The 26400-nt window shown below is 37.9% G+C and overlaps 2 protein-coding genes across 2 annotated transcripts; one reads left to right on the forward strand and one right to left on the reverse strand.

The window, feature by feature from the left end:
* Positions 1-1043: 1043 nt before the first annotated feature.
* On the reverse strand, positions 1044-8523 carry LOC114538434 (E3 ubiquitin-protein ligase NRDP1-like). The gene is made up of 6 exons (XM_028559611.1): positions 8458-8523; positions 6144-6797; positions 5650-5721; positions 3322-3375; positions 2873-2935; positions 1044-1926 (listed from the first exon to the last, which is right to left on the reverse strand). Exons 2-6 carry the CDS (start codon positions 6774-6776, stop codon positions 1810-1812), a joined length of 939 nt encoding a protein of 312 aa, XP_028415412.1. The 5' UTR covers positions 6777-6797; positions 8458-8523; the 3' UTR covers positions 1044-1809.
* A 7066-nt stretch (positions 8524-15589) lies between these two features.
* Positions 15590-18312, forward strand: LOC114538436. The gene is made up of 2 exons (XM_028559613.1): positions 15590-16529; positions 18233-18312. The coding sequence occupies exon 1, from the start codon at positions 15592-15594 to the stop codon at positions 16495-16497; it is 906 nt and encodes a 301-aa protein (XP_028415414.1). The 5' UTR covers positions 15590-15591; the 3' UTR covers positions 16498-16529; positions 18233-18312.
* Positions 18313-26400: the final 8088 nt, after the last annotated feature.

A 26400-nucleotide genomic window follows, 5' to 3' on the forward strand; every position in this document is an offset into this window, starting at 1 on the left:
AGTGAACTCAAGACTCACATGTTTAAAATAGCTTATGATTTATAGATGTATATAAATAATTTTAGTTTGTCATATTTTTATTGTAAATTTTTAGACTGACTATTGTAAAGCGCTTAGATCTATGTGTTATAAGCGCTATATAAACTTGTAATAATAATAATAATAATAATATAACTACGATCAATTTCACGATATTTACACTCACCTTCCCATGGGTAGTTTTCTGCAAAAATGGGAATTCCATTTCGGTCGATGCATAACCAATAGCGTTGTTATTTTGGATTGTCAGCGTAGGCATTTGTGTTAAATTTGAAATTAGGCCGAACCAATACTTTTATTTTCACCCATATTTAACACAGAAAAATCGTTAATCTGCAAGATGTATTTGCGAATTTGATCAATTTCACGATATTGATATATCACCTTCCCATTGGAAGATTTCCGCAAAAAACGGAAACTCAATTGACAATTCAATCGGTTGCCAATGCATGGAACCTCTTCAATCAATTACCCTATATACTTAGTGAAATCCTCAAGGAGACAAGGATCAGATGTATTTTTGATAACAAGGGCATGCTATTATAAATTATTTTACAATATAACCAAGGAGCAGCGTGGCAGCGTCTTCAAACAACTTAGCATCAAATGCGGTATAACAACTGCCAAAATAGACAAAACACTTCTCGACGTTTCCACCTGAGGGTCTTCGTCAGGAGAGTTAGTAAGAGTTGTATTAGTATTTCATACTAACTCTCCTGACGAAGGCCCTCAGGTCGAAACGTCGAGAAGTGTTTTGTCTATTTTGGCAGTTGTTATACCACATTTGATGCTATATAAATTATTTTACCCTTTCCTGAAGTTAGAATAGAAGGAACTCTCGATCTTATACCAATTCATTACCTAAAGGTCATTAACAGCTCGATCCCTGGTAAACTTGTTCCTGATTGGTCAACAGTCATAGAAACGAATAGTCATTGGTTGATTCAAACATACAGATCAAGTTGATCATTCTTCCAAATAAATTTATTAATCAAGATCGGGTATTTATTCTAATCAACACTTCCATTGTAACAACAACAGCAACAAGTTTTACCCCCAGTTTAGTGGCAAATCCAAGGTAAGTCAAAACAAATTGCTAGAGCTCCAACTTAGACTATTAATAAACGAATTCTTAGAAATGAATAACCAAATGGCGCTGTTATTAAGGTATTTTGAATTTGAAATTAGGCTGTGTCTTTTATTTTGACTTACCCTGAATCCACCACTACCCAAGTTTTAGATATTTAGTTATTAAGTGAACCCCCCCAAAATTTTAATTCCTCCGCACATCTCCTGTACTAGGCTAGGGGAGGGGATGCGCATCCACCCCATTATATAATCATATGAAACAAGAAGAAATAAAATCTGAATATTATAAACCCAAAAGGTATTATTATTTCGTCTCTCTGGTCAGTTCGATCTTCACCCACCGCCAGGATAGCTTGTAATAATAAGGATCTCATTTTTGTAACACATCCATATTGATACTTCACGAAGATGATGTCAACATTTGGGTTGTCAACTGCACTTAGTCTTGTCAACAATACTTTTTCTCACCACGACCGATACTAGGACGATAATTTGGGGGGGGGGGGTATTAATATATTCAGTTCTTACAAAGAAATTCGTCGGGCAGAACTGAACTATACGAATAAACAACCCCCTCCAATTATCGTTTTAGTTCCTTCACATAGTATGGCATTCGAAAATTACTCACGTAAGCTGGAGAGGACTGAAAATGTGGAAGTAAAAAGAACTCAAGGTGGAATGTCATGCTTCTAAAATGGGAATGAAATCCATCACTTGAGCATTGTTTTGAGCGTCATTTCTCGTCTGTTTTTCACGATCTCCTGCACTCATCAACTCCTGATGTTGAACCATCATCGACTAAAATTAAAAAGTGGAAGTCAATATAACCAGGTAGCATTATATATACATATATATGTACATACAAATGTCGTTAAATTGAGTGCATTTTTATTTCAAATATACCACTCGCCATTGGGCCGCCTATGACTTGACGTTCAATTTAATTCCTTATATATTTCCGTCGATGATTGCGTTTAAAACCAGTCCTTTGGTCATAAATATGTAGCCTGCTCGCATACTGAATTATATAGGGTTCCGGGAATTAAAGGGGAGATTAATTTGGACGAGAATTAGACAGCAGGTCGGCTATAACATTTCATAGAAAATTAGGAAATAATAACTTCAGACAAGTCGGTCTTGGACGCCGCAAAGGGTTATCGAATTCCCCTGACATCGCAACCTCATCAATGGCGCAAACGACTAACAAAAGCCAAATCCTTGGAACAAAACATCCTGCTTTCAATTGTTATAGCCGAACCTGTTTCAAAAGGAGCAGTGAATCCATGCAGTGGTAGAACAGGAGGACCAGTTCCGGTCTACACTATTCATAGTACAGCAGGCAAACAAGAACCGCCCTGTCTTCAACCTATATAAAGACACTGAGCAACTATGTACACACAGAAAAGTTCAAACTAGAAAGTTTGGACCTCGTAAAATCATTGTTAAGAACAAACGACTAACTTATGAATTTCCCCCCTTTAATTTCCGGCGGGAAATGCACTTTACATCGAAGGTGTTTTTAGTGCTTGTATGTTGATTTTGTTTTACGACAGGTGAAAAAGACCGCGTTTTTTGTTGCGTATTAAACGCAAGACGTTTAAGGATTTAGCTTCGAATATCCGGAGGTAGCATTCCAGATCTTTTCAGTTCAATGATTTTGACGCATCATCAAAAAGGTTGCCCACATGCTTCAATAGAGAATGTAATCAGAAGTTTTTCAAATATTACCACAATATTTTCTTACCTCTATTTTATCTACTTTGCAGCTTATATTTGTTTGGATTTGATTCATACTGTACAAACGTTCCTAAATAATATTTAACAAAGAAAGAGAGTTAAAACAATCGCCTGTACTCTGAAAACTTTCATTCATACCAACGGAAAATGAATCACACCAAAATCACCATTCTAAACGGCATCTTCAACGACTGAAAACTTTGGGCATTTTCCCAAAATATTCTGTATTTAATTAATCAGAGGAGTACCTCTATCAATGCGCTAGACAATCGGTACTTTTCCGTCACAATCAGTCAGCATAAATTTAGTTTTAAAATAGTGGTAACTATCTCAAAAATGCTGCTGCCTATTTTGTTTTAATCTACTCCCAAGAAGATGGCGGAAGAGAAGTTTTCAGCTGTACATAACGTCTTCGTATATACTTCAAAAAATTACAAACATTTTATCTCGTCTTACCTCCATTTGATCTTGTCTTCTTGCCATTTCACAGATCTGATCTTTCAACTCATCCTGAGATTTGTAAATTACAATATGAACATTTTAACCAACGATATAATCAACGAAGACAAGATACAATTATGCAGAGCAAATCATAAAGTACACTTTCAATAGGTAAAGACGAGGCAGGGTTACAAAATGGCTACATGCAGGTACGCAGGTACCACCCGGAGGATTTTTTTTAAAGTTAAATGGTGGACAAATTCAACATTTGAAATGGATGGTAGAAAACAAAAGTCTTTGGGCTACCAAGAGCCCCATGCAAGTAGATGACCAGTAAATTGGATGTAATCGAGTAACTGAGAAAAGCACACTTGAAGAAGTTTTCACACTTATAAAACGACATGTTTCATGGTTAAAACATGCATACACACATAGTTTGTTTTAGTGCAGTAATTGTACTATAGAAGCGTCAAGCATCACTACTCACTATAGTGACACACAACATGGATGAAAAAGCAAACCGTTTGAAAGAAGAACAGTGGTGTAGCCAACACGATAATTTAGCTAAGGGAGCTTTAGATTTGACTACGGCTCTCGCTACCGCTACGAGATTCGTCACATTCACGCTTATCTGACTACGGCATTTTAAGAAAACTTCGTAGTCCTCACTACGTGATTTAAAAAGCAATAAAAGTTGACATTTTCTCGTTTTTTCCAGAAAATAATTTGAGAAAACTATTTTTCATGACCGTGGCCTTTGATAATGTATATTTTTCGAAATAGTAGGCGTAAAATTTCCGAAATATTTGACAGGATAAACATGCATTTATCATTGTGTCTGCAGAGTTTTATCATGCCAGCACGAGGTGCCATATGCATACAACGTTTGTTTCGCGCCACAGTGACGAATATCGTAGACGTTGCGGGAGCCGTAGTCAAATCTAAAGCCCTCTAATTGTGACGGGGGGGGGGTCCATATTCATATATTCGTGATACGCAGGATTAATTTCCTTTCAAATCAATTGTCTTTACAGTCTGTTAACATGAATATATGAATATGCCCCCCTCCCCCAATTATCGATGCTAGCTACGCCATTGTGTAGGGAAAACCTTTTGGGTCAAAATGTAAGCACTAACGGTATAGACAAAATGACAAAATTATTGTCAAAGGATGTGGTCATTCTTGTGGTCATTCCACAGGGTACATTCTTGCGAGTTATGCACGAACAGAAGTTTGAAATTGTCCCGATTTATATTAGGGACGGATTATCCGTCTGCCAGGTATAATTCGCCTGAGTATAAAAAACAGACAAACTATCTAGCCGAACTACGTAGAATCGCGCGTTTAGAAAATGCACGGGGAATGACGGATGATCCGTCTGTTTGCCCGTGTTTACACACAGACGAACTAGAAGACGAACTATCTTTTGCTTGCCCAAGTTTGTCCTGACGGATGATCCGTCTCTAGTATAAACCGGGCCATCAACATATTTTGTGTATCTCTTCTAATGGCATATGTATGAATTGGGTTGTTCCATGGAAAACGCTCTGCGGTATTGCCTTTTTGCGCTTGAACTTGCGTGCAAAACGAAGAAGTATGTACTATTATTATTCGATAGTTTGTGTAGCATCATATACTTATTGTCTATTGTTGGACCAGGAACTGGTCCCTAACCGCTGCTAATCTTCTTGTTGTTGTTAGGGGGCGACGCTCTTTAAAAAAAACCCTAAGGCTCTAGCATTACTTGTTTGATCGGAATGAAACTTGGCACAATTATTCTAAGCAATATTCCGCATCGATTGACGGAGTTCGAATTTTTACTTTTGACCTTTGAAGCAAGTTACAAGTAATTCTTGATATATTTGCAGCAAATAATATATGCATATCATTAATATTCAGCCTATATATAAGTAAACGGAAACGATTAGAAATACATTGTCCTCTCCATTGTTATAAATACAATGCAGTTCAGAAATTAAACTCGGTTACGCAGTTCCTGGTCCCTATAGTACGATCGTACTTGTTCAAGGTTGACATGTTCTTGTCTTCGTCTATGGCTATGTAGTAAGAATTAACAATTCGTATTTAAAATCACCTCGAGTGATAAAATATTTTGCTGTTCTTGGAATTTTAAGTCAGATTCCCAATTCCTGTGGAGGGGTTTGTCATCTGCCGATGACGCCCATGTTTAGGGCCCTGTTTTTACACTATACCGAACTGCTTCGGGCGCGGTCAATTTATCGATCAAACTATCAGTACCAGTAACCATTGTCGATGATGCAGATGTAAACGGGGTTTAGATTTAATTTATTAATAGTGAGCATAAACAAGCGACGTCTCACCTTAAAGCGATCATGTTTTTCTGCCATTTCACGGCATATATGTTGTATTGATCCCAATTCGTTGACGTTTTCCTAAATTACCATATACAGAGGTCAAAATATTTCTCCAAGATGACACCATACACATGAATTATATTAAAAATAGATGAAACCAAATATAGTATTTAGGTAAAAGTAATAAACATACGATATATGTAAGGGGAAAATACAACCTAAAGCCGCAAATTTTGAAAAAACTAAAAATATACTTACAGTACTTCTGTTATCAAGTTTGTTTGGTTTTTAGACTGAGTATCAGACTGAATTTCACCTTTGTGTCACTTTTTGCGGGCATAAATTTTAAACTATGACAAATGGATTTTATTCGGCAGGGATAAACCCAGCGCGGTTACCGGGGGAGGTGGTGCACACCAGTTGCCAGAATGTGGAAAATCATCAGCTTTGTTAAAAATGGAACAAGAATTATAACCAGCAGAATAATTTTCGTTAATTACCTTAATTTTATTTACTTCCTCGTGCATTCCTGCCATTTCATCTTGAATCATATTCGTGTAAGTTTTACAGCACTTGCTGACTTCGTTTACTTCCTGCCTTTGTAAATCGTGATTTTCTTTCAGTTCGTTTTGTTTCAAGTTGAATTCTCTTAGTTTTTCTCTGATAAAAATTAAATCATCATCCACTTTTACTTGATGTGATTCAAGATTTACAAAACCTCGGCATTTATTAAAAGAGTGGTTGCCTGCATCTCTTGCATTTACTTCAAGGTGACAGTTTCCACATGTTACTGGACGGTATTCACAAACACTTTCGTGATTTTGTAGATTTCCAAGTGCAGTTACTTCAGGACACCCTCGATTGATGTATTTACACCTGATTCTCAGCTCTGATAAAAGATTCCTCATAAATCTTTGGGGAGATCTCAAAGTTTCTGGAGTGAGAATTTGTCGACACACTGGGCATGTTGATGATAATTGAAGGTGTTGTGATATACAACATAAACAAAAACAATGTTCGTCTTTACACAATCGTACATCATTCAACACAAAGCGACAAATCTGACAGAGGAAATCTTCATCAACTGGTGAAATGAAACGATCTGGATCATAACCCACCTGGAATCCCGCCATGAGTAATATAAGTCAATGCACCTGAAATCAATGCAAGTTAAAAGTAATTATTACACTATTATACACCTAACATTTTGCAGCTGACTGGATGGAACTTTTACATATTGGTATCACTAATGGATTAGGTACTTGTTTGTTGCATTCAGAATGATAAAGTAAATGTTGAGGATCTTTTAAAAGAATGAAGGCAGAATCATACATCGGGAAGGAATGTTGAAAAAGCCCAATTTACTTTTTGAGCAGAAATCAAACCTAAACTTCTGCCGTTGTGAAGCAGTGGTCTAACCATGAAGCTACAGAGAACATTTCTTGTAAGAGAAAGCTAAAATGCTATTTACACATTCACAGGGCCACGCAGGGAATTTTTAGAGCTTGATGCAAAACTCCAATTTAGAAACATGAACCCATGAACATTACTTTGCACAATGCTTGATGCAATTTGTCCTGCAACAGCTTTGCCAGACAAGTTGCATATGAAACCTTGCACAAATAACATGGCGTAAAGGGCTGTTTACATGAGCCCGGTTACCCGAGATTCAACGAAGCGCGAGATAATTTTGAGGTATTGAAATGAGCAGTTAACATGATCCCTGGCAGTCGTATAATCACCACAACTATAGCATGTGCTTGTTTGGTGTCATAAAGACTTATTTCAATATCTCAAAGTCCTCTCACGCTTCGTTGAATCTTGGGTAACCGGGCTCATGTAAACAGCCCCTAAAGCCAGACCAAGTGCACAAGGGCACACAGAAATATTTTAGAACAAGGGTAAAATACTTATTAGGGTCCCTAATTGTGCTAAAAAATTAGTCAAAACCTCTCCTACAAGAGTACAAATCTACTACATTAGTTACAACATCTCCTCTGATCATCACAAGAAAACTCAAGGAAATAACATTTAGAATTTAGGGAATTTGAAACACGAAATTTTGAATTATGAAATGTTAGCACTGTTGTATCAATTCTTTATTTTATATTTTATACATTTGTCTGCAGCAAAAAACTACTGTAAAAACTACTCGCTTTGAAAATACTGTATGTAGCCTCAGTGAGGGTACTACATTTGAAAACTGTTTGCTATTGAGCCACTACATTTGACAAACTGTCTTTATATTAACTACAGTAAACACACTTGTTGAGACAAATTCTTCGAAGCCCGCTTGAAATATCGAAATTTATACTATAATCAAACGACCTATGTTGATGGACAACATGTGTAAAAAGTAAACACCTATCTTAGATCGGTCTACATTTTAAGACTTGTTTGAAGGCCGTCGAAGTTCATGTCTACAATCTGCGATCGCGGTAACGCTTGTGTGTTCCTTTTTGATACAATGGATGATACATACTATTTCAGATCGTCCGATTAGATACATACTATTCCACATCAGGGGCCGGTTGTATCAAGCCCGTTTAGCTTAAACGGTGGTTAAGTTCAAAACAGAAAGCAAGTCTGCCGTTTTATTCAACAAGCGAATTAAATGTGTTTGACGTTAATATAAAGATACTGTTTACAACTACATATTCAGTGCATAATATTCAAGTTGACTCATTCAAGAGAGTTGTAAGAGTGTTATTTAATTTTGACTTATCCACCGTTTAAGCTAAACGGGCTTGATACAACCGGCCCCAGTACTATAACAATTCGACAAATTAAATGCTAACATACGGTATGACATACCTGAAACTGGCTTCTTTCACGGCGGGTCCGCTCTGCTTCAACACTGTCTTCACGGTTCACTCTTTACTGTTAGCAATTTGCGCATGCTCATGGCCAAATACGGTTTTGAAAAAGGCCAAAAGCTACCAAAAAAGGGCAAACTAATTACTCCGGCGTCAGCGACGGAGTTGAAAATTCGCCTCGGTTTTGGTTTGTTTTTTTTTATTTGTTTTTTTTTATTATTTTTCGTCGTCGGAAGTCTGTAATGGCGCGAAACATTCTAGTATTTAAAATGTGTATGTGATTGCATTTATATATGTCCCAGTCTTGTCTCCCAAGAGTTGTGGTGCACAGCTTTGGCTAATTTTCCGATGCGCGATTCGATTTCGCTCGCATGATACGGCAATTCCTCCAAGAGGAACAAATAAACCGTTGTTTTCATGCTTTTCGATTAAGTTTAGACTGAATTGGGGTAAGAATATATTTAATACGTGTAGATTCTGGTCCTATTTTAGTAATATCGCTGCTATTTCGCCGTTTAACAAAATGATGTGGTCGTGTATGGGCGCTTTGACTCGTCATAGTTTGCACAGGATTGAAGATATAATATAACTATATAAGCGCGAATTCCAAAGGCAAAGTGTAAAACAAAGTGAATGTATCATGCCGTTTATTTACATTCTTGAACGATTTAACTTCTATACTTTTTAAAGTACGATGTGCTTCTGAATTTCGCGATCGAACATTTAGGTTCGCAAGGCATCTAAATGCGAATATGAACTGTATTGTTTATGTTCAGAAGCTCTATATTGAAGACTGGCACGTGCGCCGGAGTTAACGCCAGAACAGGCGTCTTGTTTTTCTCAAAAAAAGCCAAAATAAAGCCAAATTAATCAAAGGTATCCGCACGGCCGCACCCGACATTGTGACTATGACAGGAGAGCTATAAATAAAAAACTTATATACGTTTATTAGTACTAGGCAAAATAACGAAAATCGATTCTACATACTATTTACAAAAACAACTTAACTAGACTCCCTAATGTTCGATTTCCATTCCGACAAAGTGATGTCATTAAGTGATGCGATGGACACATTCCTCCAACTTCGACTGCCACGAACACACACCACACGAGCTCTAAGCAAAGCAAAGGCGATCTTTCAACGTAACCAGCTAGCCACCATCTATGGACCATAGATGAAGACTGATTCTTCTTGTCAGCAAGCTTTGCACCCAGGAAGGAGAGAAAATGTTGGGTCTCTCTTCCGCATCCGCCAAAGGCGGTGAAGACGACCGGTGTGAAGGAGCCATGCTCGACTTCTACAATCCGTTGGTTGTAATGTCGCTTCTTTTCCCGTTCCGGTTGGCTTTAAACGAGCTGCTCAACGTCTGGCGTCGATGTGTAGAGGCGTATGGGTTAAACACCCTTACATCAAAAAATGCCTTTTCACATCTCTGCCAGAAACCTCTCGCAGCAATGTCCACTCTGGCGTCGTCGGCTGAATTAGCACTGGATGGAAGAACCCCGCCAGTCAAAGGAGCAAGGGCAGGTTCAATTGAGACATCGTAAGCAACGTCATCGATAGCAGCAGCAAGTAGATCACGGATGTCATCATGTCTTCGATGGATAAAGCCTCCTTTCAGGCACGACAGGGCATGATCGACCGTGAACGACTTTCCACAGGCGCAGAAAGATGGAAGGCGTTTCAAAGGCCATCGATAACGCATGTAGATTGCATCAAAGAACTCACGCTTGGTCAGGATGTAGCCCTCATCAGCAAGTGGCAGAGCTGTTAGCCAAGCTGAGAATACTTTCAACTGGGCGAGGTCATTTGCTCGAATCTGCTCTTCACTCATCTGGAAGTCAAGTCCTTTCTGCGCATCGGTTCTGCTCATAACAATAATGAGGTTGCCGTTGTATTTCCCAAACTCACTAATATCTATGTATGGCCCTCTTTATACAGCCTAGCTTTCAAGTGCGCAATGCGTGACGGTAGTTGATTATCAAGGTCAAATTGAGTTGTAATTTCGCAATGTTCAGCATTGCGCGCTTGAAAGCCAAAAAGAGAAAAGTCTGTTCTCTCCAGGGGCGCCGTGGGTGTGCTAATGTAGGGGTGGCCAAAGGCAACATTATTCCGACCAGCACGTTTTTTTCCGACATCTTTATAAGAAAAAAGTAACGAATATTGATAAAACTGACAGGGGGTTTTGGGCAAGGACGCGCATGTAGTTGCTATGACAAAGATCACGAGCTATGTCTACTAATTTAAATTAACGCTTCATGCACAATGAATATGACAGATAAATATTCACGTTTTACATACGCTTTTCAATTGAGTAGTTGAATAATTTTTGTTACAGTTAACTGTTTGTGGGAAAACTGTATTACAGAGATTTCTAATCCACGTGCATTAACAAATAACGCGATACGTTATTTCAGGATACTCTATTATAGCTTTGTAATCTTAGTGGATGAGCATACAGCGTATTCTATATACGCAACATTTGTTTATAACCAAAATATAAACATATTAGCAATTGCTTCAATCCTCTCATCAGTTTAGTTCTTCCGCTGTACTATCGTGGTACCTTATCTTTGTATAAACTTCAGGAAGCGTTTAACTAAAAGTACTAACTTGAAAAGGATTTGCTGTAGCTCCAGCATTCTGACACGGAACATGCTGGTGTTTCTTTAGACGGTCACCATATAACGCAATAAACTGTATAAACTCACTGAACAATAAATGCGGTCGAAGATACATCGCCATTCATGATTTTATCGCGCCAATCTCCGACATTTCGAAAATTACATTCCTTGCGTAATGTTATATTAATAGAAAATATGTTTATCGGAAACCGGAAACGTTCGGACGAAACAGCTAGTTTAGCCTGCGCGACAACAGTATAATAAAAAATTGGGGTAGTGTCGTACCGTATAATATTAGAAATAACCGCGTCTATTTTCTGATAGTTCAAATACTTTTGGGTTGTTCAGCATAACACAGCCACAAATGCAAAAATAACTTAGTCTCTGTTATGATTGATATACTCCGACAACATGCAATGTTCATAAATTTCCGACAGGTTTTAATCCTGGGGGGGGGCCATGGCCCCCCCTGGCCCCCCCGGCCACGGCGCCCCTGATTCTCTCCCGTTCAATTTCTTAAACGTCATGTTTGACAGTTGAAAAAACGCGAAAAAATGTTCGCAGTTTGCGCTTGGACGAAAATTGATGTAACAATTTGCAAGCAATGACGTAATGATAATTGATGAATATCCATGATTTACATTATGACATGACCGAGAAAAAACGAAGCCAGCCTGACTTTTAGTCATCAAAATGGTAATATTTCAGTGCTCATAGACTGTGAAAACAATCAGTATCTAAAGGAAATATACGAAAGAATAAGTTGCTGCGGATGCACCATTGCAAGTGCAAGTGTCATCATTGGCAGGGCCGTAACTAGAACGATAATTGGGGCGGTGAATATTCATATATCCAGTTCTGCCCTACGGATTTCTTTTGTAATTGCAATAGCTTCCGTCGGGCAAACTGAATATATGAATATTCACCCCACCCAATTATCGTTCTAGTTACGCCCCTGATCATTGGATATAACGTGAAACAATGTTTTTAACAATATCCTGTAGATATAGACTATTGAGAGTTTGCTACACGATATTAATCACACTACCTCCTTCGCAGGCCCTTTTCGACAGGCAAATACGACAGGCGGTGATATTTTGCGGGTATTTCCCGAAATGCTCCCTAGCGCCTGCGAAGGAGGTAGAATCACATATATAAGGCATATCATTACATGTACTAAAATCTGTTAATAGTTGTTGTTACATCAGCAGTTTACATCATGTACGGTTTATATTAGCTTGCTCAATTTCACCCTTCTAGAAACTGTTACGAGCCGGTTCTTTTAATTACTAATGGCTGCGCTTTTGGCTCAATTCACTCGCAACAAAGATCGTGAAACCGATTACTTTTCAATTATTTATTCTATGACACTATACTTATAGTTAAACAATTAACGTCTTTATAACTTTTGATATATAATACTACTTAATATGACTTAAACAGTTCAACTTATCTGTCCGAGCACAACTCTCGATATCTTGACAATTCTTTCTATCGTAATGGTTCTCTCTTTTCTTTTGGTTTGTGGTTCTTTTTACGTTACTTCTTTCATTTCGTTTTTAAAGCAATGATACTATTCAGTCTATTGCCTTATGTATAATGCATGCCTTCAAGAGTTGTGCTCTGACTTTTATATGGTTTGCTAGGAGAAGAAACAATAAAACTATGACATGTTTCCCCTACGCAATACAGCGTGAATAAGCAAGTAAACAACAACAATGGTTAGCCCCAAACCAAGTTATGTCGGTTACGTTTCTTTTCTATTTCCTTACTCATGCATGTAAGGTTAACTAAGGTTACTAAGGATCATTGAGTATATATTATTCTACAGGTTTACATAATATTATGTAATATTTTAATTACATGATATTACGGTATCATGTAAAAAAACCCAATTCACAACTGACCACAATATCTTGGTTGTCGTTTGGTAGGACAATATCAGCCAAGGTGTCCCGTCTAGTTGAGCCTGAAATTCAGAGAATGCGAATTCCGGTGACCGGTGATATATATATATATATATATATATATATATATATATATATATATATATATATATATATATATATATACATATATATATACTGTCGTTGTCAAAAAGGTTGTCCTGAGCAAGTATATGTATATATCGGTCACGTGACATTATTATGCATCAACACGCGTGGGATTGTACAAGCGTGTTAATTGCGAGTTTGAGTATAGCAAGGTGAACGATTAGAAAATGCCAAGACCATATTCCGATGATTGAAGGTGGACAGTAGTTTATCAACGACTGTTCTAGGAAAGAATCATCGACGAAATTTCAGTACAGCTATTTGTTTGTTCAAAAACCGTCTATCGTACTCTCAGCACCTTTTGGAACACGGGTGATGTGAAGCCTTGCCGTATGGGTCGCCCAACAGCGAGCGTATCTTTATTCCCACACGAAGAATATATTATCATGGACTGTTTACGCCGCAAATACAGTTGAATGAGATAGCAAGCTATATTTAAACCTCTTCAATAGGATTCATATCAGGTCTGTCGTACACTCGTTCTACAACTTCTTGTACATGTGTTGGGTGGTTATCTGTTAAAAAATATGCATATTACTAGTTTTAACAGTTGCATCTTTGTGCATCAACAAGTTTTGTTTAAACAGATATTAATAGATCAAAACATGATCACAAATTCAGTCATCCCTTGAGACATATGTTGGAACAGCGAATTTGCATTAATTATATTCAAATTTCACCCATAACGAGAACGGATCGCGGGTTTTCCCCATCAAATCGATTCATAGCTGGCAAAAGCTGTTCATCAAGAAAATTGATAAAGGAGCGTGTTTCAAATCTTTCTTCGGGATTCTTCAACAAACAGTTCGCAAGAAGTCCATCACACGATATTGTCGAAATAATGGAAAAGCGCGGTGTCCACCGTGCATAGCTATAGTCGCTCTTAACAGGCGGTATCCCACAAGCACTATATCCATATTGCCGAGCAATTCGTTTATCCTTAAAGCGTAGAACCAAATAAATAAGAGATCTACTAGTTTGTGCAATCCAATTACAGTAAGGTATTATTTAGTACATACAATGCCTGTTTCATCGAGGAAAACGAGCAGGTTTGGGTCAAAAAGGCGGATTTCGGCCATGAATTGTAGCCTAATATCGTTTCTTCGCTGAAGGGCAATTCCCTGCATCTGAAAAAGAAAATCTGGCTTGAAGAGTTGATAAAGAACAACTAGAATCTTGTAATAAATTGGAAAAAGGTGGAATGGCTTGCGTCTTATAAATATAGTTATAATTATGATTTCCAGCGTGCGGTATATTAAGTATATATTCCAACTTAAATAATGTCATAATGTTCGTACCTTTTTGCGTGTTATTCCAAGCCTATAGAGAGCTCGGCACAGTGTCTCCTGGCCAAATGCAGAGCCAGTAGCATTAATGATATAGCTTGCTATCTCATTCAACTGTATTTGCGGCGTTCGCAGTAAACAGTCCATGATAATATATTCTTCGTGTGGGATTAAAGATACGCTCGCTGTTAGGCGACCCATACGGCAAGGCTTCACATCACCTGTGTTCCAAAAGGTGCTGAGAGTACGATAGATAGGTTTTTGAAAAAACAAATAGCTGTGCTGCAATTTCGTCGATGATTCTTTCGTAGAACAGCCGTTGATAAACCATTCTCCACCTTCAATCATCCGAATATTGTCTTGGCATTTTCTAATCGTTCACCTTGCTATACACGAACTCGCAATTAACACGCTTGTACAATCCCACGCGTGTTGATGCATAATAATGTCACGTGATCGATATATACATATACTTGCTCAGGACAACCTTTTTGACAACGACTATATATATATATATATATATATAATATATTATATATATATATATATATATATATATATATATAAGGAATTTAGTCACAAAAGCTTTACATTTAATAAGAAATAGAAAACATTTTCCGTGTATCTATTCAACAATTAGTCGCCGAAGGGGAGGTGATTACAAGCCTATAGTCACTGAGCCGAAGGCGTGTAAATATAGGCCTGTAGTCACCGAGCTTGAAATTGCTTTGTTATTGTAACAATTGCTGAAGTATTTACGAACATAGGCTAGTCATGCATAAGGCAGTTTCAAACGATCTAGAGGTTTAGAATTTAATTCTGTCACATGACTGGAGGCTTCAGGAGATCCCATGAGATAGCACGGAGCATGCGCAAGTCATTGCGCGCGTAGTTTTGCAAAAGAAGCAAGTCAGAGCAAAACCAGAGAAGATATTCAAATTTATTATAGGTTCCAACGTAGTTGCGAACTAATTAATATTAGAATACAAAAAGAAAAACTATAACGCCAACGCTGTTGGTGAGATTGAGTAAAAAACTTCAGGCTCAACGCAGTTGAAGCCGATTTAACGACACCGTCGTTGTGCAAATGGCGGGCACAGAGAACCCGAACCACAAATCGAAAGCACACATGATGTGCAAGAAATGAAGGAAATGTTTGTGTCAATGATGAAGGAGGTTAAAGACCTCAAACAGACGGTGAATACGCTGATAAACAACCCCTCCGACAGTGAAATTAACTTGAGCGAAAGCGACGGGGAAACTCCTCGCGATAAAGCTGCTGACGAAAGCAGCAAAAGCGACACACTAATTAAGACTAAAACCTTGAGTAAGAACTTGCTCACGGAAGTTGTCCAGGAGCTAGACATCACTGAGAAAACAGGTGCAGATGTTGACGAGGAGCTCGTTCAACTTATGGAGGGACTCCTCAAAGACAAACTACAAGAGGACAAAATTCAAGTAAGAGTGGACAAGTATCCACGCCCAGGAAATGTCGAGGGTTTGCGAACGCCCCGGGTGAATCCTTTGATATGGAACCAAATTCCCGCACAAGTTCGCACGAGCGACTCAAAATCGCAAAAGACACAAAACGCCCTTGTTGCATCCACAGTTGCTATGATGAAAGCGACTAATTTAGTCATCGAAAACGGTGATGAAACTACCAGAGATAATGACAAAAAGGTGGTGACAATACTAACGGATGCTATTACACTAGCAACACAATGCTTTGATGACATAAACACATCGAGACGCCAAGCGATGAAAAAAGACCTTCACAGAGACTACTCGGCGCTTTGTACCTCGACAACCGTCCCTGCTGCATCAGAATACCTGTTTGGAGATTTATCAAAGCTCACTAAAGATATATCAGATGCAAATAAACTCGCAAAAAGAGTGCGGCCGCCCTCATCAAGAGGTCATGGAGGTCATAGAAAGTTTCAGTCCGGCGGCTCGCGTATGCAGGGATACCAGAGCAGCCGAAGGTTTCAACCATACGCAAGGCCACGGAATGATTTTTTGTCCAAAGGCCGAAACCCAAGATCAAAATTCAAAAAGGAGGGCGACCACAAGTAGAATCTCATGTACATACCGCACAGGAAGAAATGGTAAGCAATGAAATTGCAAGAACTAATACAATTCAAAAGTTACTTGACAACCAACCAAAATTTGTTGCAGGGCAAATTGCCCATGCATTGTGCGAATGGCAAAAACTCACTTCTGATCCCATTATCATAGAATTTGTAAGGGGTGTGAGAATAAAATTTTGCCTAGGGCAAAGGCCACAACAGGAAAGTACACGACCTAGTAATTTTAACTGTACACAAGAGGTGATAATTGCTAATGAAATTGAAAACCTCCTACAAAAGGGAGTTATTGTACCTTCTTCAAATGAACCAGGGGAATTTATCTCTCCTATATTTTTGCGGGCTAAACCAGATGGCACACACCGCATGATACTTAATTTGAAAAAATTCAATGAGTATGTTGAATACCATCATTTCAAGATGGATACACTAGAAACAACTATACGAATGATGAAGCCTGGTTGCTTCATGGCATCAATAGACCTGAAAGATGCATACTATAGTGTACCCATATGCACAGAGCATCAAAAATTTCTTAAATTTGTATTTCAAAAACAACTGTACCAATTCACATGCCTACCGAATGGCTTAAGCTGTGCACCAAGGATATTTACTAAGCTCCTTAAACCAGTCTATGAAACATTACATAGCAAAGGTTACCTGAACATGGGATATATAGATGATTCCTATTTACAAGGAGATACACATAATGAATGTTGTGAGAATATAGAAAACACAATATCCCTGTTTAGGAAGTTGAACTTTCATTTGCATCCAACAAAATCAGTCATTAATCCCACACAGAGACTTACTTTCTTGGGATTCCTTCTTGACTCTACTAACATGACTGTATCCCCTATCAAGGGAAAAATACATAAAACTATAAAAATCTGTGGTAAACTGCATAATAAACAGTATGCAAGAATATCAGAAGTAGCAGAAGTTATAGGAACTATTGTCTCCAACTTCCCTGGGGCACAATATGGTCTCCTACATTATCGCAGCTTAGAACATGACAAAACAGAAGCACTTGCCCAAAACAAGGGTGATTACAAATCACAAATGCAGCTGGGCGACGCCTCCAAAGCTGAACTGCGGTGGTGGATAGACAACATGACACATGTAAACAGAGAGATACTGCATCCAAACCCCAATATCGTCATACAAACTGACGCCTCAAAAAAAGGGTGGGGGGCAGCCCTTGGTAACCAAAGCACTGGAGGAAGGTGGACAGATAGTGAGGCCACAAGCCATATAAACGTTTTAGAACTGAAGGCTGCCTTCTTTGTGCTCCAAGCTTTTTGCAAACTGTCAAAAAAGATCCATGTGCAGTTACAAATAGACAACACAACAGCAGTTGCATACATTATACACATGGGTGGGAGCACATCACATCAATTAAATGAATTAGCAAAAGAAATGTGGAACTGGTGCATAAATAAGAACATTTGGGTGTCTGCAGTACACATTGCTGGCAAACTTAACACAACTGCAGACCACAGATCCAGGAAATTTTCAGACAAACATGAGTGGGCTTTGAACAAATTCCAATTCCAGGAGATTGCTAGATCATTTCCAGAATTGGCCATTGACCTTTTTGCTAGCAGACTTAATAATCAATTACCTGTCTACTGCTCCTGGAAACCTGACCCAGGATGTACATATGTAGATGCCTTTACAATAAGCTGGAGTACACTGAACTTCTTTGCTTTTCCACCTTTCAGTTTGATCCCAAAGTGTCTGCAGAAAATAAACCAAGACAAAGCAAAAGGAATATTATTAATACCAGTTTGGCCAACACAACCGTGGTTCCCTCAAGTTCTACAACTGCTATACAGCCAACCATGGATCATAGGCCCAGCACCACAATTATTGATCCATGCCCACATCAAGGAACCACACCCACTACACAAGAGCCTACGACTAATGGTCTGTCCTTTATCAGGAACACCTTCACACAGCAAAGCCTTTCAGCAGAAATTACCAACATCCTTATGGCATCATGGAGAAAAGGAACACAAGCCCAATACAAGACCTATGTCGAAAAATGGCTGGCATTTTGCAGTGAAAGGAAAATTGATAATAGTAGCCCAAAGATAAGTCAGGCACTTGAATTCTTAAATAGCCTACACAAGCAAGGACTGAGCTATTACTCTATAAACACTGCCAGGTCTGCTTTGTCGACAATAATACATGTTGGTCAAGAAAAATTTGGATCGCACCCACTGGTTACAAGGTTCTTCAAGGGATTATATGAGATTACAAAACCAGAACCAAAATATAAGTACATTTGGAACGTAAATGTTGTGTTGGACTATCTCAAGACCATAGAACCACTTGAGCAGATCACGTTGAAAGAACTCACGTTAAAGCTAGTTATGCTATTGCTACTAGCTACTGGACAACGAGGACAATCTATTTACTTACTAAGCCTAGATGGTATGACTTTGAGACCCAACTCATGTACATTTCAAATTTTGGAACATATAAAGACCAGCAGACCAAATAATAACACAAAACCAATAGAAATCAAGCCTTTCCTAACTGACAAAACTCTTTGCCCATTAACTGTGCTGAAAGCTTATCTTAAGAGAACAGAACCCTTGAGGAACACAGAGACAAAGTTATTTATAAGTTTCATCAGACCACATAAAAGTGTTTCAAGAGATACCATATCAAGGTGGACAAAAAATGTGATGGCAGCTGCTGGCATAGATACAAGTCAATTTACCAGTCACAGTACCAGAGCAGCTGTATCTTCAAAGGCAAAAGAGAGGGACATACCCTTAGATGTAATTCTGTCTACAGCCGGATGGGCATCAGCCAATACTTTTCACAAGTTCTACCATAAACCAATTCTAGATAAGGTCTGCTTGGCAGACACAGTACTAAAATCATAGCTTGAACTATAAGTCACAGCTTTTGAAATTGGTTTGTTGTTGGGTTCTCTTTTATCAGCATAGGCAGACTAGTTACTTATTAGTTACAATTGTTGACCATAGTGCTATGGATTGAAAATATCTATTGAGATATTTAATGTATGTTATAAAACTTGATATTCTCCATCATATATATGTGGCAACATGGTGATTTGGTGGATGTGTCAGAGCTTTAAAGTCTCATGGGATCTCCTGAAGCCTCCAGTCATGTGACAGAATTGGAAAATTAAACGAGACTTACCTGTAAGTTGAAGTTGGATTGAAATTCTGTCACATGGCTGGGAGGCGAGGGAGATCCATGTGATCTCCCTCGCCTCCCAGCCATGTGACAGAATTTCAATCCAACTTCAACTTACAGGTAAGTCTCGTTTAATTTTCCAATTTTCTCACACGGCACCAAGTCCGTTAAAGCATATTTTCTGCTCATAACAAACTCAGGAATATTTGTGAATTATTGTTACATCCCCTTACAACGTGCGAAAAATGAATGTGCAAACCTTTCGGGACTAAATTCCTTACGCTCAATATCGACTGTTATCTTTGCTTTGTGACTCAGTCGCCGGGTGGAAAAGTAATCCATAGGTAATACCCGGGACACAAAAATTATTCCCCTACACAAGATCCCTTTGTCAGTGAACATCATGCTAATTTCATGAGAGGTGTGCTAAAACAATTTAAAAAAATAAACTAATACCTTATTACTAATACGTTGAAACTATGGCTCAAGCCAACAAGCTTCTAAATGTTCATTAGCTTTGCTGGTTTACAAAACGTAAAGGTTTGAAAGTTGAAATACAACAACATGGCGTTTGTCATATTTTTATAAAATCAGTTCATATGTGACATGAAAGTGAAAAGAAAAAAAAAAGTACCTCTCCAATTTTTTTTCTAATTCCTCTATTTTCTCATCGAATTTTCTTCCTTTTCGATTGTGAGAAGCAAACTCATCTTCCAATTTTTCTTCAATGATTTTGACATCTCGAAAATTCTCCCTAACAGTGGTACCAAACTCACAGATATCTTGGTCGTGGACGTTGCTACCATCTTCATCAATTGTTTGCGCGCCACATTTTTCACACGGACGGAAAGGACAACAATCCACGTGGACGTGCAAACTTCCAAGCGGAATTTGTTCAGGACAGCCTTGATTGTAGTATTCACAGTTGATTCTAAGCTCTGACCAAGCTCTCAACCAGAAACGGCCAAGAGGTTTCAGCGTTGCCACAGTAAGTCGGGTCTGACAAACTGGGCAGTTGTTTGATTCGGCCAAACATCTGGTTATGCAGCCTAAACAAAATTGATGTTCTTCTGCTTCGCATAACCTGGGGTTTCTCAACACACCAAAACAGATATTACACATCAACTCCGCTCTTACTGTTTCTTGAAACCGACGTTCGCTATATCCCTCAACCATCACTGCCTCGTGTTCAATATGGCTGAAACAAATTAACATGACTTTCAATTTTGCATTCTGGTTGATATAAGCATTCACTGTCAAAACAGTAAAAATCTAAAATTGGTAACCTCAGATTTATTGGTTAGAACAATCAATCTTTTGGTTGTTCTAAATTTTCACTGCCTTTTTATATCGCCTCTTCGGAAGGAGTCAAAATATGAGCAGTGATTTACGAAATCGTGTAAAAACGGGGTTTAATATAATTTCGGAGTGTGCTGCTTGGTTATGCGTCGCGTTTTGGTCGCGTCGAATGCAATTCAAACGTTAGATAACCAGATGCTAATGAAGCTTAATGAGGTTTATCTCATCATCTACTTTATAGATATATAGCTCATCTGTGTTTGATGCATTAGCTATATAGCTGAGTATATAGCTCATCTGTGTATAAAATGCCATTTTTGTACAAAAATAGCATTTTAACCAAGCAATTAGCAAGTTGTCACGTGAGCTCTCGACCAATGAGATCGCTCTATTTTCTCATCGCATTTCAGAAAAAATTTGGCTAAAATTTTTGCATTCGTTGCGAAATAAATCAAAAAAATATAAATGCAGTTACAGAAGAAGTAAAGATCTAGTGGTTTCTGAAAAATCTCAGAGGTAAATGTTATATTCTATCTTAAATTGAGGCTTGAACTTGGTCGACTCCCCGCGAATGGTCGACCGACTTAGGGGCTGTTTATATGGGAGCAGGTGTCCCAGGAAATTTGGCCCCCCAAAATTTGGCCCCGTCAGGCCATATTTCCTAGGAAATTATAAATCCTAAGAAATTTCCGAAAACATATACTTTATTGCCATGAGTTCGGCGAGAATCGCGAAGCTTCTAAAAGCAAGATCGTAAATGTTTGTTTGTATTCACACTTATTTTGCTTTATTTATTTGTGTAAAAGATTTTCATCTCGGCGAAGAGCTAAGACGAAAATTGTTAATGTGCACGTGGCTAACTTCTAGGACTGGCTCCAATATGTATTATATGTATATACAGTAAGGCTCGGTGATTACAAGCCATATATAGGCTTGTAATCACTTGCCTTCTGTGACTATTATTATAAATACATTTAATAGACATCAAAAGATTATAGGAATTATTTGAAGGGCCTGTTGACACAGCAATGAATTTCTAAACATACGGCAAGTTGAATGTATTGCAAGTATTTAATTTACGACACATGCAACCAGAAAGCAATGTGGGTAGTTTTCTCAACAGAAAATCAGAAATCTCTACTGAATATTATGCCTGCCTTTTATTTAGCAGCTAGTGAAAACCATTCATAGTTGACACTGACAGTACTCTTCCACTGATGAGTAAAATCATCTGGTATTAGACAGAGTAAAATACTAAAGTAGGCCACATCTGGGTGCATTGCAAGCTAATGGGTTAACAAGAGACACTGACAGATAGTTTTGTTAACTCATTAACTGACAGAACTCTTCCACTGATGAGTAAAATCATCTGACATTAGACAGAGTAAAATACTAAAGTAGGTCACATCTGGGTGCATTGCAAGCTAATGGGTTAACAAGAGACACTGACAGATAGTTTTGTTAACTCATTAACTGACAGAACTCTTCCACTGATGAGTAAAATCATCTGACATTAGACAGAGTAAAATACTAAAGTAGGTCACATCTGGGTGCATTGCAAGCTAATGGGTTAACAAGAAACACTGACAGATAGTTTTGTTAACTTAATAACTGACAGTACTCTTCCACTGATGTGTAAAATCATCAGTTTGTAGAACTATCACATGTATTTATTTTATAACAAAATGCTTACCATACAGAATGGTTAGGTGGCAAGGGACATAGTTGGTCTCCAATTAGCCAGGTTACCAATCAGGTTTAAAATAAACTGCAGCATAAGCATACAAGGCAGGGGATGGGGCTACCCCCCAGAGACCATTATATGTTGGACTCAATATACTCAATTGTACTCAATATTGAAATTTTTGCCTGAAATTCATTTGTCTGATGTTTCCAAAATCTTTAGTTTGGCACACCTATGAATTAGTGCTTGTATGATCTGCACTTAAGCCTTCGACAGCAAGTTTAAGGTGGTGTTACACTATGCCATTTCCTTTGCAACTTGCAAGGCAATTATAATTTTAAAGGAACCTCAGGGGCCAGTTGTTCAAAGCTAGGTTAGTGCTAACCCTGGGTTAAATTTTAATCCAGTATATTTTCGTTTATGTGCTTCTGAACCACTGTTCGTTTTAAAATCTTAGAAAATATGACTTCTATCGATCCAGAAAATATTTATGAAAAAAGATATTCAACTTTGTAAACAAGCGGTTTAAAAAATCGATGCAAAGATTTGCTTTAACCCAGGGTTAGCTTAACCAGCTTTTGAACAACCAGCCGCAGGTCAAAACGTTGAGAAGTGTTTCGTCTATTCAGGCAGTTGTTATACCACATTTGATGCTAAATAATTTTGGGGGATGTTCAAAATGCTAAGAAAACATCAGCAGATTGTAAGAAATGTTCATATTTGACAACTTTAGATGCCTCAAGAGTAAAATTGCATTGCAAGGAGAGAAGTTTATATTTCTCTGTAGGCAAAAGCACGGAGCTCGGCGCGAAAATAACAAATCTTGTATTCCTAGTAATTGCTAAATGATTTAGCAATAAAGCTTTCGCCTAAAGCTCCTCGTCTTGGCTGAAGAGAGCAAAATTTTTGCTTTGCTAAGCTAAATTTGTACACGAATAAAAACAAAAATATGAAAAATTTTACAAGTCTTATTCGGTATGCCGAGGATTCAAACATCGATTTCCGATACGAAAATAACGTTTGTTGCAATCGATTACTGTCCCTTCCAGTACGAATAGCCACTTCGTATTGCAAAACAAAGCAATATTTTATGACATGACTATATACTTTTGGTAAGCAACGCCTAATATGTTGGTGGAAGCACTTTTAAGACGTGGTTTGGCTATAAAACAACCACGTTTGTGTCGACAGTCACAGTTTAAATAATATCGCGTGAAGACTCACTGAAGAGTCATAGTTTTTGCGTTGTTTAAAGATTGTATTCGTCGTCATTCCGTACAAACTAAAGGAAATATGTTAACACACTTACCAAATGGTTTTATTCTCGAAAAACAACTGTACTTCGTTAAAATGATGATTGAATAATGGCTTGAAAATACACTTCGATTCTACCACAGAATTATTGTGCCGAACCACTGTGCCGACTTTACAGACTCCGTAATTTTGACTTCGGCTGTGTTCGGCAAGTTGCCGAACACAGCCGAAGTCAAAATTACGGAGTCTGACGTCATAATGTTGGAAAAGAAAAATTTGAATAAAAGTTAAAAAATATTAAAAATAATAAAACGTCCCAACGTTTCTCCGGTTAAGGCTTCTTCAGTGACTAACTACAAGTAATATGGTAATATTCGGTTCCTTATATACCTAATTAACAATTAGACAACGAGTCCGAGTTGTCTATGAGCGAATAGTCAACGAAGGCGAAGCCTGAGTTGACTATTCCATCAAAGACAACGAAGGCGAGTTGTTTTGAATTTCAATTGCCTCAATACATTTTAATACGTTCACTATGATATACAATACTGTTATGAATTATTCTCCAAGTGATGTCTTCCTGATTTGGTTTGTCCTGTTTCCTCTTGTGACTCATTAAATGTTTGAACACTGTTTGTTTATCCATTGATAAAGGCATTATTAGGAACTTTATAGGGTAATAAATAATAATTTCATGTCCAGAATCCACGAATACAACTCTTGATTCTAACCCTTTAGTATAAAGTGGTTGTGTAATGGTCAGGTTAGGATTAGCATATAATATATAAATTTGTGATTCTGGACATGAAATTATTCCTGAAATTAGACATGTCAAAGCAAGTTTTCCCCCGAAAAGTATGATAGCATGATTGCTTTAACATGATCTGTACACATGTTATGTTATAGTATGCTTCCTATACAATGAGGCCCACATCATTTTTTTTGAAATACAACCTTACCAGTTAGTACTTCATTGCCAAAAAACAGTGGAGATCATGAAATGACATGTCATTTTCAAACCGGTTGCCTCCAATCAAAACGTCAACGAATTTGCTATGTTGCAGGGTGCTAAGCGAACAAAAGGTATACAATGTACTCCCGCTCCCCTGTCCTGCCTAACCCTTCTCAACCCCATGTTTTTCAAATACTGAGAGAGTTCACAGTTCTTTTATGAGTCTTCTGTGATTACCTTGCTAAACTTTGCTAAACTGGGTGGTAATCAAACAGCACTGCTGCAACCCTTAACCTGAAGTAAAATTCTCATGTTAGGATGCTAGTATCATTCTCAGCAAAGTTCCTTTTCTCTGGCCTTGAAGCTAGTAAGCTAGCCATAGTTAGGGCAAGGAAACATTTAAGTAAAAACATTTGATTGTGGATGTCCTCAAATGTCAGATCATTACTGACAGCACAGTTAATAGCTGACAGTCATTGATAATGCCTCACCATAAAAGATTTCATGTCCTTTATGACAATTTGAACATTATGAACAGTGTTGATAATTTCAGGTGCCTCAGTTAGTAATACATGATCTGTTAAGCTCTGAATAACAATAGCGTATAAATTAGGTACAAGCTCTCCCTCTTTGATGAGTAAAATCATCTGACATTAGACAGAGTAAAATACTAAAGTAGGTCACATCTGGGTGCATTGCAAGCTAATGGGTTAACAAGAGACACTGACAGACAGTTTTGTTAACTTATTAACTGACAGTACTCTTCCACTGATGAGTAAAATCATCTGACATTAGACAGAGTAAAATACTAAAGTAGGTCACATCAGGGTGCATTGCTAGCTAATGGGTTAACAAGAGACACTGACAGATAGTTTTGTTAACTTATTAATTGACAGTACTCTTCCACTGATGAGTAAAATCATCTGACATTAGACAGAGTAAAATACTAAAGTAGGTCACATCAGGGTGCATTGCAAGCTAATGTGTTAACAAGAGACACTGACAGATAGTTTTGTTAACTTATTAACTGACAGTACTCTTCCACTGATGAGTAAAATCATTTGGCATTAGACAGAGTAAAATACTAAAGTAGGTCACATCTATGTGCATTGCAAGCTAATGGGTTAACAAGAGACACTGACAGATAGTTTTGTTAACTTATTAACTGACAGTACTCTTCCACTGATGAGTAAAATCATCTGACATTAGACAGAGTAAAATACTAAGTAGGCCACATCTGGGTGCATTGCAAGCTAATTATGGGTTAACAAGATATTGAAAACAACTGAATTGAATTACAATAACCATTTTGCCAATTGATTTTAATTTCAGAATTTGCTCCTGCAAAAGGTTTAATCATCATTTTTCATATGAAGGCCAGGGAAAGCCAACCTAGAGCTTGGGATAGTGACTATGCACCTCTCCCCCATTAACATAGACCCTTTCAAGGCACTCCATCCCTGCTGTATTTTAGTTCACACAGATTACTGGTATTTTAGAGTGGGGTTAGGGTGGGCTCTGCATTC

The sequence above is a fragment of the Dendronephthya gigantea genome, unplaced genomic scaffold (genome assembly GCF_004324835.1).
Source record: "Dendronephthya gigantea isolate DGI-Jeju-01 unplaced genomic scaffold, DenGig_1.0 000184F, whole genome shotgun sequence".
NCBI classification, from domain to species: Eukaryota; Metazoa; Cnidaria; class Anthozoa; order Malacalcyonacea; family Nephtheidae; genus Dendronephthya; species Dendronephthya gigantea.